Source organism: Pantherophis guttatus, chromosome 2 (assembly GCF_059756535.1).
Source record: "Pantherophis guttatus breed Tessera chromosome 2, ASM5975653v1, whole genome shotgun sequence".
NCBI lineage: Eukaryota > Metazoa > Chordata > Lepidosauria > Squamata > Colubridae > Pantherophis > Pantherophis guttatus.
In genome coordinates this window covers 115,937,503-115,948,917 of record NC_142064.1, presented here as the reverse complement: position 1 = coordinate 115,948,917, position 11,415 = coordinate 115,937,503, and the positions used below count along the sequence as shown (strand labels likewise).

Here is an 11,415-nt window from a genome sequence, read left to right as displayed (position 1 = left end):
CGGTTAGTGACCATTCAAAGTTACAACAGGACTGAAAAAAGTGACTTATGACCATTTTTCACACTTATGACCTTTGCAGCATCCCCATAGTCCCATGATTTATATTTGGGTGCTTGACAACTGACTTATATTTATGACAATTGCAGTATCCCAGGGTCATGTGATTACTTTTTGTGACCTTCTGACAAGCAAAGTCAATGGGGAAACCAGATTCACTTGACAGCCGTGTTACTAATTTAACAATTGTGGTGATTCACTTAACAATGGTGATGAAAGGTCATAAAAAAGGGTAAAACTCACTTAACAAATGTCTTACTTAACAACAAAAATTTTGGGATCAATTGTGGTTGTAAATTGAGGCTTCATAGAATTACCATACTTTTCGGATGGTAATTCCGAAGATGCACTTTTCTTCACCCTGAAAGAGGGTGGAAATGTTGGTGCGTCTTATACACCAATACAGCCATTTCTGGCCTCCCAAAGCCCCGCCCCGCGCATCCGGTTTTTGTGAAAAACTGGCCCATTTTTCACAAAAACAGGGCGCCTAGAGGCTTTGGGAGGCCTGCAGAGTGCTCCTGGGGGCTGGGGAGAGCAAAAATGCCCCTGTTTTTCACAAAAAAGGGACAAAAAATGGGCCCGTTTTTCACAAAAATGGGGCGCACAGAGGGTTTGGGAGGCCTGCAGAGTGCTCCTGGGGGCCGGGGAGGGCAAAAACATTTTTTTTCTTGCTTACTTCTTCAAAATCTTGGTATGTTTTATACACCGGTGCGTCTTATAGTCCGAAAAATACGGTAAATAGGATTTGACTTGATAGCATCTTCCTTCCTTCCCTGTGGCGGTGCTGCTAATTCCAAAGAAGAAGCAGCATACAGATTGTATATAGCTGGCAAACTCTCAAGAGGATGATGCGTTGTTGTTATCCAGAATTTTTCCCTACATTTGGAGTTGGACTGTTACTTTATGGAGCTACACCAGACAAAAGTGATTTACGGAGCAGGTGTTTATAGCAGGGAAAGGATCTTTGAATGATTGCCAATGGATTGAATGAAGCAACCTTTTGTTATTGTTGTTGTCACTAGGCTTTTAATTTTTAATTTTCTTTTTGATTTCATTTCTACTGCTCCCTAGACAATTAGGCTTGGATATATTGAAATGGACAGCAGAGGGTTTTATTTTTGCCCCCTCTGTCTTAGACAGGAATATCTCGAGTGTGGAAGGTGTGTTTGTGGGGGAGAGAAACGGGTAACTCAAGGTGAAAGCCTCAAAAGCTGAAACCACAGTAAAGAGGAAGTCCAGCCTTCCGAGGAGGGCGAGCGCACTCCCTGGAACCCTTGTTGGGCATCCTCTTGTTAGATTGGCTGGGAGAGATCCTGTCACTTCCACCCAGCCACAACTAAGCCTTAGTTGTCAAGTGATGAGTCAGCCTGTCGCTCTAGCTGCATTTCTCAACTCGATTGCACCAACATCTCTCAGCACAACATAGGGTGTGACAAGGGAGAATAGCGGCTTGATTCCTGCAGATATCTGGATTAGACACCTTGTAACCCAGACTTCTTTCTCTACGGCAACCAGGAGGATGGCTCATGTCCACACGTCAAGCGGCATTGATTACAACCGGGTCATGTCTCTGCCCAGCCTCCATTTATCCATCCGAAGGTTAGTTGGGCAATGTGTTGTGTGCCACAGCTAGCAATGGGTATTGTGTCTGGGGCACGGGTGCAGCTCATGACTGCATGTTTCTAGTCAGGCTAGAGAAAACTTTTTAGTTGCCTGAGTCAGTGGTGAGAGATAGGCTGCAAGAATTGGGGGCCATGGAAAATCTGGAGTTTGTGACTCTTGAGTTGATGAGATGCTAGCATTTGCTAGTATTTGAGGAATTGCACATTGTAATGAAGGGCACTAGTGGTGTGTGGTTGAGGATACACAGGGTTGGAGAATAGCACTGAATCTTTAGAAGAGCACCGTGGATGCTGTCTTTCACCATATTTCCGAAGAACTTTTAACTCACTGAAGGGTGGGGATTCTGTTAATATTTTTGCATAGCTTGTTAATGCAAACATCTTACGCCATTGTTTTGTTGAGACTTTAGGAGGAAGTACCCAAAAGACAGAATGGGGCTTATGTCAGGGTCCAGAGAAAAAGATGGCCTCCAGGGCTGACAGCTTACTTCCTATATATATTGTGCTGTCAGTTTCTTACAGTCCAGGAATGCAATTGGAACAATTAATCATTATATAGAAATATGTATATGTTAAACAGGAACAGTTTATTGACCAGCAGGGGGAGTAAAAGGTAAAAATAAAATGAGGAAGGAAGAGCGATTCTCTAAGGCCTCATTTATGCCGGTTACTAAACAGTTCCACTTTTGCATAAAGGAAATCTTACATGCTCTGTTGTGAAGCCTAGTATCTATGTAAAATAAATAAACCAATATGGCCGGTATAAATTGGCTAGTTTTATTTACACATGCTCTATTTACAACTACGGTGGAACTCTTTGCTTGAACTTTTACCTGGCTTTGTGGATTGGTAGAAAGATATACTTTATATATAGCCGCCCTGAGTCTTCGGAGAGGGGCGGCATATAAATTTAATTAATTAAATTATATTAAATACTGTGGGCGATGAGCAGAGTGCAGTAGAGTGGCAGTGAGACCAAGATTCTTTCAACATTTAATTCTGAAATTTCAGTTCACATTATTTCTAAAATATTGCTCCAGTGTGAGATCAGTAGGTTTTTTTAAAGTGGAAAGTGAGAATCTAGATTTTGAGAACTAAATTGAGATTATGGTTTAACCTTTATGTGCCTGCATCAGATCTGCAAAGAGTGAGGAAAAATATACCTTTTTTAATCCAGCTGTAAATTTGGTGTAGGTTTAGTTTACAGAGGATTCTAGAAGATAATCTGTATTAAACTGTTTTGTGTTTATGAACTGCTTTTTTAAAAAATGAACTTGCCCCAAGTAATGTACATGATTTCCTGTATAACTATTTAACACATAATGTGATTTTTGTGCGTAGTGTTTTGTCTTTTATAGTTTATTAAACATGCTTATATCTTAATATAATCTTTGAATCCCGCCAATTATGGTTTAATCAATAAACCATATTTAAGTAATCCATGATTTAGCCCAGTATGCAAAACAGCTCTGTGAATAAGAGTGGATGCTGAACAGAGCTCCTGAACACTCTTTGAGTTGGTTATTCTTCCCACATTAATATACTGGAAGTTCTATATTTTTAATATTGAATGAGCAATGTTCTTGAATTCCTTGACATGTTTCTTTTTTCCTCTGGCAGCTTTGAAGTGGAAAATGGCCCATCTCCAGGTCGCAGCCCCCTGGATTCCCAGGCCAGCCCTGGATTGGTGCTTCACCCCAGCTTTCCGCAGAGCCAAAGGCGTGAGTCCTTCCTATATCGTTCGGACAGTGACTATGACATGTCGCCAAAGACCATGTCACGCAACTCGTCCATTGCCAGTGAAGCGTAAGTCCCTCTTCTTTCTTCAGTAGGATTTCATGGAGATCATAGAGCAATCAGATAAAGCCTCAGGTCTCTTAAATGCCCAGGCAAGTAGACCTTGGGCTGGAAAACACACGGGTCCCACGGGTGACCGGTGGGTTGAAAGCCAGGCACCTTATCGCATCCCCTTTCTCAGTGACAAGCTCCCTGAACCAAAGGAAGACCAGGAATCAGCCTATTGACCGCAGCACTGGATCAGTTGTAGACTGGGAGGCTTATAGGCTCTCTTGTGAATCTTCCATCAGTACCAATTAAGTCTTTCCCTTCGTTAGCTGGCAATCCTGAGTGAGTGCAGAAATGCGGCCTCTTAAGACATGGTTATTGGTAGTCGCGAAGGAACTACATTTTCTTTTCTGAGCAGAGCCAACACTCTTTGCATGAAGGCCTGTTCTCAACATTGCAGCCTAATTTTCTTGCAATCACAAACAAAGTTCACCAAATTCTGCAACATAAAGTAAAAAGGCTGTTACCTGCAGCATAATTGAGAAAGGGAGCAAAGCTCACTGTTTGCATGTGTTTTCTTAGCCCCTTCTGTCAGGGAACATATATGCCCCTTAGATTGGGATGCTGGAATTTGGAAGCAAAAGGGAAAAAATGGTGGCTGGCTTCCTTTCCTTTCCTTTCCTTTCCTTTCCTTTCCTTTCCTTTCCTTTCCTTTCCTTTCCTTTCCTTTCCTTTCCTTTCCTTTCCTTTCCTTTCCTTCCCTTCCCTTCCCTTCCCTTCCCTTCCCTTCCCTTCCCTTCCCTTCCCTTCCCCTCCCCTCCCCTCCCTTCCCTTCTTCCTTCCTTCCTTCCTTCCTTCCTTCCTTCCTTCCTTCCTTCCTTCATTCATTCATTCATTTATTTATTTACTTAGAGTTACCCAATTCCATTTGACTCTAGGCTGCTCACAGCTCATTGTATGTATTTTACAAAAATACCGAGTGGTTATAAGATCACTCAATTTAACCATACTGTTTTACATAATGTCCACACACACTATCCAAACGCCAAAAAAGAGAGAGGTCCAGATACTTTATTAACCTCATGTAAGTTTACATTGCTTCTATGTCCCCTGCAGCATTTAAGCTCATGAAAGTATGACAAAAGTATTGGGATGTTTCCATAATAAAGTTAGCCACCCTTTCTCTGGATCAGTGTTTCTCAATCTTAACAACTTTAAGATGTGTGGACCTCAATTCCCAGAATAAAATATCTAACTTGCCCATATGCAAGAGGCTAGATATAATACTAAATTACCTTTGCACTCTGGAATGGAAGTTCAGGGAAAAAAAGACCTTAAATTGCCTTGAGTGACAGAAAATCTGTTCTGATATTATAGGGATAAGCAAACTGCAACTCATTGAGTCTCCCTTTTGTAAGCCTTGGAGCCTCCTTGACCCAACTTTGCATGTTATCTGGTCCCAACTATTTTACTGCTCTCAGCACCAGCTCCCCAGCCCCCATTTTAGCATAGGTTTTGACCCCCCTCCTCCCCGCCAGGAATATCTTCACCAATCCAGCAAAGTCCTGTCTCCTACCGAAGGCTTAGGAGAGGGAGAATAATATAGGACGTTTGGTGGGGGGAGGAATCTGATTAGCTCTGAAGCAGATTTTTACAAGGTGTTTCCCTGTGGAACAGACTATTTCAAGGTCCTTGATGTGATTCCTATGGACTCTACTATCAAACGATCTTTTTCACTGTATTTTGCAAAATATAGACAGTTTAAAGGAACACAGCAACCAAGGTTTAAATAATGCACTTCAGGAAGAAAATGTTAAGTTAGTTGTGGTATTCAGTATGTAGTCTGGGATTGCCTTAAGGACCATTTTGATTGACTTTTCTTAAAAGTAAATGGTTTCAAGGCTCAAAAGTGAACTTGTCTGCTTAAGAAAAATGACTTACAGTATTTTCTCTGAGCATCATCCAAGTCTTCTGCCAGAAAAGGTGTGTAGCTCAGATTATGGGATGCTGTGGGTTTAGTTATTAATTCTTTATTTCTTCCCATCTCTATCCTATTTTTTCCTATAGACGTTGATGGCAGTATGCTTGTACTTTCCCCTCCCCTCTTCCCATTTTGTCTTCAAAACAATCCTATGGTAAAATAATTGTCTGGTTAAGTGAGGACCTGGGCTTCCTCTGCCTTCATTTTTTTTATTATTTTTTTTTAATTTGATTTATATGCCGATTTTATATTTAAAACTTTTAACTTCAGATTCTGTTCCCTACCTCCAATGTAATACAGATCTGTCATTTTTCTCCTTTACAGGCATACTGAAGACCTAATAGTAACACCATTTGCCCAGGTATGGCTCAAGCCCCTGAGAAAAATCCGCTACACGTGGGAGGATCATATTAAAAATCCCCCAAAATACTTTTAAGTTCTCTAGAGTTTTTCTTCAGATTTGATGTTTTGCAACCAAGTAGGGAGGAGTCAATGGCCAAGAATATCTTCTTTTTCATATGCCAGCTCTCCCTCCTTCTCTTCAAAAGAACCTTCCTTTCTAGAAGGAATCAGTCATTATTCAAACTTTGAAGCAGCCTTAATTTGTCGTTTGCAAACTCTTGTACACTACTGGGGGGTGGGGGGGGGTGTTGATTGGTTTTCATTATTTTTCTTAATTTCAGAATTGTTCATAAAGCTTACTACGTTACAGTAGATCTTTCATTTCACATTGGACTGTGACTGAATAACTTTTATGAGAGGCTAACCACATTCCTTAAAACACACTTCTCAGTAGCAGTATATGTGTAGATGAAAAGAGTTGCAGACGATCAGTTTGATAGCATCCTTTGTATTTCTATCAGGCACCAATCAGCATGGTTAAGTTTTCTTTTTTCCTTGTTTCTATTGATGAAAAATGTACTGAGCCTCTGATCATTTAAAGAAATCTAGAGCTTATCTCTGTTGGAAGAATGGAAAAGGAAGTTAATTCTTTTTGTGTCATATTAGAAACAACATACACTTTTCCACTTGGGCCTGGAAAGAACTTTCTTGGCTCAAGTCTCCCTCTTCCCTTTACAGCCTCTGATTCTTTAAGTGGAGGAAGACTCCTTTACTTTGATACCTTTTCATTGTTAATTGTCATTATTCTATTGCAAGCTTTAGCTCTTAACATTCTTGTTCCATATGTACTTTCTACAGGTCTTGGCAAGCTTGAGGAGCGTACGTAATAATTTCTCCATCCTGGCAAATGTTCCTACGCCAACATCCAATAAGTAAGTGTCCATCAAACCTGATGAGTTAAACTATTGATGACTCCTTGATCTTTTATGAAGCCAAGTTATAGATACCAGGTCTTCAAGTCTATTGGATAAGCAGCTTTTAGAGGACCTAGTAGACACTCATGTGCAAAATTTCAGTTTCTTCCAGATTCCTCAGAATCTGCTGTGTTATACTCCCTTTTTCGTAGTCCACATAGCTGATAAAGAGCTACTGGAATGGGAGATTGTATGCATCGTTCACTGCAGTAGCTAAATAAACTCCTCAGGTATAAGGATTGTGTTCCTTTGAATACCAGTTCCTGGAGGGCAAAAAGCCAGTGAGAGTTGGCTGTTGCTTGTCAGTTTTCTCTAAGTACCTCCAATCTTATCCAATCTAGGACTGGAAAAAGATTGTTGGACTATCTAGATCCTTGGATAATGCCAAAAAGGCTTTTTTGTTTAATATTCATATTAAACTATGTTCATAGTGCTAAAATGACTTCCTGACATTGCTAGACATCTTTACTTTAATGCTTTAACAGACAAGTATTCAAAAATTTATTTCACATGTATTCTTTTAAACACAGGCAACATATGGACTCCAGAAAGCTTTGGAGTCTTCGTTATCCCCACACAGAATGATTCGTGTTGAAGGATAGTTGGAGTTGTATTCCAACAACTCTCTAGCACTCTGCTAGTGGAGCAGACGTTTCTGGCCACTTAGTTATTTATGAAAAATAATAATAGTTTATTAGAACTTTTTTGTGAAATCAGCATAATTGTAACCTTTGCTAGCTAAACCACAGATGCCAACATATTTATAAAATGGGGGGGGGGGGAAATCCTGTAATAGTGAGTATGATGGCATTCATTCGTTCCTTTCTTTTCAATTCACTCCCATCTGTCAAACTCCTGTCACTGACTAATCAATGCCAGAGACAGAATTCAGAACTTTAGAACACACTACAAGAATGGAATGTAGCTCCATTTGAACATTCACAATACTATGATACTAGAAGGGGCCAGTCCAAGGAGAAACTCCAGGTCTCCAGACATTGTTGGCCTATAACACACATCAGCCTCAACCAGCATGGCTATTATTGGGGGTTTTATGAGTTAGAATTCAACAATATCTGATGGGCTCCATTTCTTCTTGACCCTACATTCTGTGTCAAATGTGTAGCCGTTTGAAACTTCCTATATTTAAAACTTGAACGCAATTGCTGCTCCTTAGAGGTAAGAGAATCAAGGGAAGAACCTTAATTTCTCAAAGGCTCATAGAGAAGAGGTTGCCCCAGTTCCATGTTTAAAGACCTCTATAGTTCCACCTCATAGCAATAATTTCTAGAACACAAACTTGGTGCTGTGGTATGTAATATATTGCCCAGAGTAGCCCCATGGTGAGATAGGTGGCTAATAAATTTAACAAATAAAAATAAATAATAGATAATCAATGTTACCTGCAAGCATGTTAAAGTGTTATCTTGTTGAACAAGGCGAGCAGAAGAAGTTGCTTAACTCCTTTTATATTTTGTGTAGCAAGGAAGATGCTGAACTTTTCCATATATTTTGCTCCCTTAGGAGATCTCCCTTGGGTGGGCAGCCAGCTGTTTGCAAAGCCACACTCTCAGGTAATGCCACTTTGTTTTCTATGACCAAGAAAATTCTGGTTCAGACAAGAGAGCACACATACAACCTATCTTGCAGACTGAAATTGGATCTCAGCGTGAAAAATCTTAAAAAGTACAAAGTGCACCTATTGAAATGTATTGAAATGTATGGAAAGTGTCCCAGAAAATTCCACTCTCTGTGAAAGATTATTGCTTTGGATGAGTCTACATCATCTTCCTCTGGGGAAAAACAAACATGATTGAATGCATTGGGTACCAATGTGGATCTTACTTTGAGGCAAGTTAAGGCAACTCACTCTGACTTCAGGTTTGGAGGAAATAAGAACCTGAGGGCTGTAAGCAAGGGTTGTGCAAAAGTTGTGGTAAAGGACACATGTTCTTCACAGGAACACCAATCTTGTGTTCTGTTCATTGATGCTTGTAGGAGGGTCTACAGACAGGCTGTATCCATATTAATTAGGGAACTCTTCAAAATGTCTTCTTGGCTAGGCCAAGCACACACTCTTAAGTACAGCATGCTTATAGAAAAAGCTATGCATCAGTATTCAGCCCTCCGGTTTTACACTTTAGATAGCATTCATTTTTAAATGTGACATTCACTTTTCCTCTGGAGATGTGTCAGAATGGGAAAAATCAACCCAATTTATCTTTCTTTGAGGAAGATTGAAACACTTTGATAGCTCTTCAAGTTCTTGCCTCAGGAGGAATCTGTCCTTAGGACTTCTCTGTTGTTTAAATGAAAGGGTTTAAATGAAAGGGAACCTTCCAAGTAAAGTAGTATTATCTAGTTATGACATTTGAGGAGTGACCCACATCCAAAAATTGACCAAAGATCCTACAACTGTAGAATCTTATAATTAGTGGCACCTTTGAAGATCTGCTATGGGAAAGACTTACTTCAAAAGTTGGGGGTTTGTGGGGAGAACCCCTCTAGATGAGATAGGACTACAATTCCAATCCTTGCTGATCATAGACCATGCTGATTGGAATGATGAGAGGTGAAATTAAACATCAGTAGAGCCACAGCTTGCTCAGCCTCTGTCTGATGAGTGATAAGGTGAATGGTGAAATGAAAAAGAGTCAACTTCAGAAAACATGCAGCACCAGCTGCCTGATATTCATGCCAGGAGATAACATTGACTACAAATTACAGCTGTCTAAGATGCAGAAAATGAGGGACAACTTCTTGGTCCTTCACAAAAAATACAGATGTAAACGCAGCAAGTACGGTATACAGTATATAATATATGCCATGTTAAGAAACCTTCCGTTAATTCCTCAGCTGCTGGAATTGTGGCAAGTTTATGTATATCTGCTTATATCTATGTGCAAGCATATGAATTGTTAATAGATGCAAATAAGTTGTGGTCTGAGCTCTGGCCATGTGTGATGCTTGTATGGTCGTTGAAAGTGGCTACTTTGAATGGATGCAGAAATTGATAGGTTGCTAATACTGTGCTGTGCTAAAATATGCCAATTTATTGATTGTGGCAACTAATGGACTGCCGAGATTCATTTTGTTTTTAATTTGTATGTAAATGGAAGCTTTCATCAGGATTATTGAATAGGCCATAGAGAATACTTGTAGTTGACAATTAAAACTATAGAGAGCTTCTGTGTTCAGCAGTCTAGAAATATAACAGGCCAGAAGCAGGAAGGCCTTTCAGTTCCCTCTTGGTTTCTCTTTCTCTTTCTCCTCCTCCTCCTCCCCCCACCTTCCTCTTAATAGAAAATTATCTGTCCCAGAGCAATCCACTCTACCTACAGTAGATGAGTCATGTGAATTGGAAGGGATAGTTGCAGAGGCAAATAAGGGAAAGTTGTCAAACTATGTCACACCTCTCAATTATTGTTCTGCCCTTGGTACAACAAAATTAAATTCTGCTTCTCATATTTGCTGGGATCCTCTTCTTGCTGCCAATGAAATAGGTGTATGTGTAGATTTCAGCATATTCCTCCCGTAAGCACATTTCACCTGCTATAAGGAGGTAGCAGAAATTAACAAACCTATCCCCAGGATCAAGCATTGCCTGATTGAAACACAACTTTGTTAGACTCCCTGTTGAGGACTGCCGTTTGTCAGAAATGGTGTAGGGTCTCCTGTTTGGGCGGGGGGAGGGGGTTGAACTAGATGACCTACCAGGTCCTTTCCAACTCTGTTAATCTGTTATCTGTTAATTTTAGTAAATAAGGAAGACACTGTGGGAAAATATGAGCCTTGTAGGATTGGTTTTACTATTAGAGAAGTGGCTGTCTTAAGTTAGCTGATACTCATGCCATGACTCTAGTTTATGGCTGGGAAGAGGTGCTTGTGGAATCCTATATCGGAAGTGCCAAAATAACTTCATTAAACAGAGCATGCTGTGCCATTTGCTGCTCTGTCTCAGGAAGCAAATTGTTTTGTGCCATCCTAAAGTCCTGAGTGCAGAAGTTCAATCCCAGTTCCAGATGTATTGTTCTTAAACTAGACATGCACCATCTGTGACTGATTGCAGTATTTATATCCTGACATGTATGTCAATTGTCACTCACTTTTCCCTGTGTGTTTTTGCAACCTAAAGAAAGTTGCAAAAATAGAAAACATATTGGGCCCTGGTGAGTTACCTTAGATAATTGGTTGGGTTGCTGGATGGCTTTGAGACCATCGTCTTCTTTCCTTCCATTCTAAAGATGATCTTCTGGACATGATTGTCTAATTTAGCTTGCATCATCTCAGTGAATCTGATCTTCACATACTTTTAGCAAGGAGATTGAATAGAAAATTATAGAGGGAGACATTCAGTTCTTTTGGAAATGCTTGAAAGATCACTTGAACCTAAAGTTTGATTTGTTTTCCCACTTCTTCTGTAGAAGAGACATACCAACAACTAGCCAGAGAGACCTTGGAGGAGCTAGACTGGTGTCTTGACCAATTAGAGACCATTCAGACCTATCGCTCTGTCAGTGAGATGGCATCTAACAAGGTAAGGAAGAGTGTTCAGCAAATGCAACCGATGCACCATGGTATCCAGGACGCTGTCAATATTTTGTCTGTTATTGGTTCCACCCAAATATCTGTCAACTTGGAAATGTATACAGCC

The 11,415-nt window shown here is 40.2% G+C and overlaps 1 protein-coding gene across 4 annotated transcripts in view; it reads left to right on the top strand.

Annotated features, from left to right (window-relative positions):
• PDE4A (phosphodiesterase 4A) overlaps positions 1-11,415 on the top strand; it is a 318,023-nt gene that overhangs the window by 257,648 nt on the left and 48,960 nt on the right. For 3 of the 4 annotated variants that reach the window (XM_034434337.3, XM_034434342.3, XM_034434343.3), the window contains exons 2-6: positions 3,300-3,485; positions 5,770-5,806; positions 6,646-6,719; positions 8,286-8,335; positions 11,186-11,298. In XM_034434337.3, coding sequence (XP_034290228.2) covers positions 3,300-3,485; positions 5,770-5,806; positions 6,646-6,719; positions 8,286-8,335; positions 11,186-11,298 — 460 coding nt within the window. Of the gene's footprint in view, positions 1-1,572; positions 1,657-3,299; positions 3,486-5,769; positions 5,807-6,645; positions 6,720-8,285; positions 8,336-11,185; positions 11,299-11,415 lie in introns of all 4 variants that reach the window. The other variant, XM_034434340.3, reaches the window with a different exon arrangement.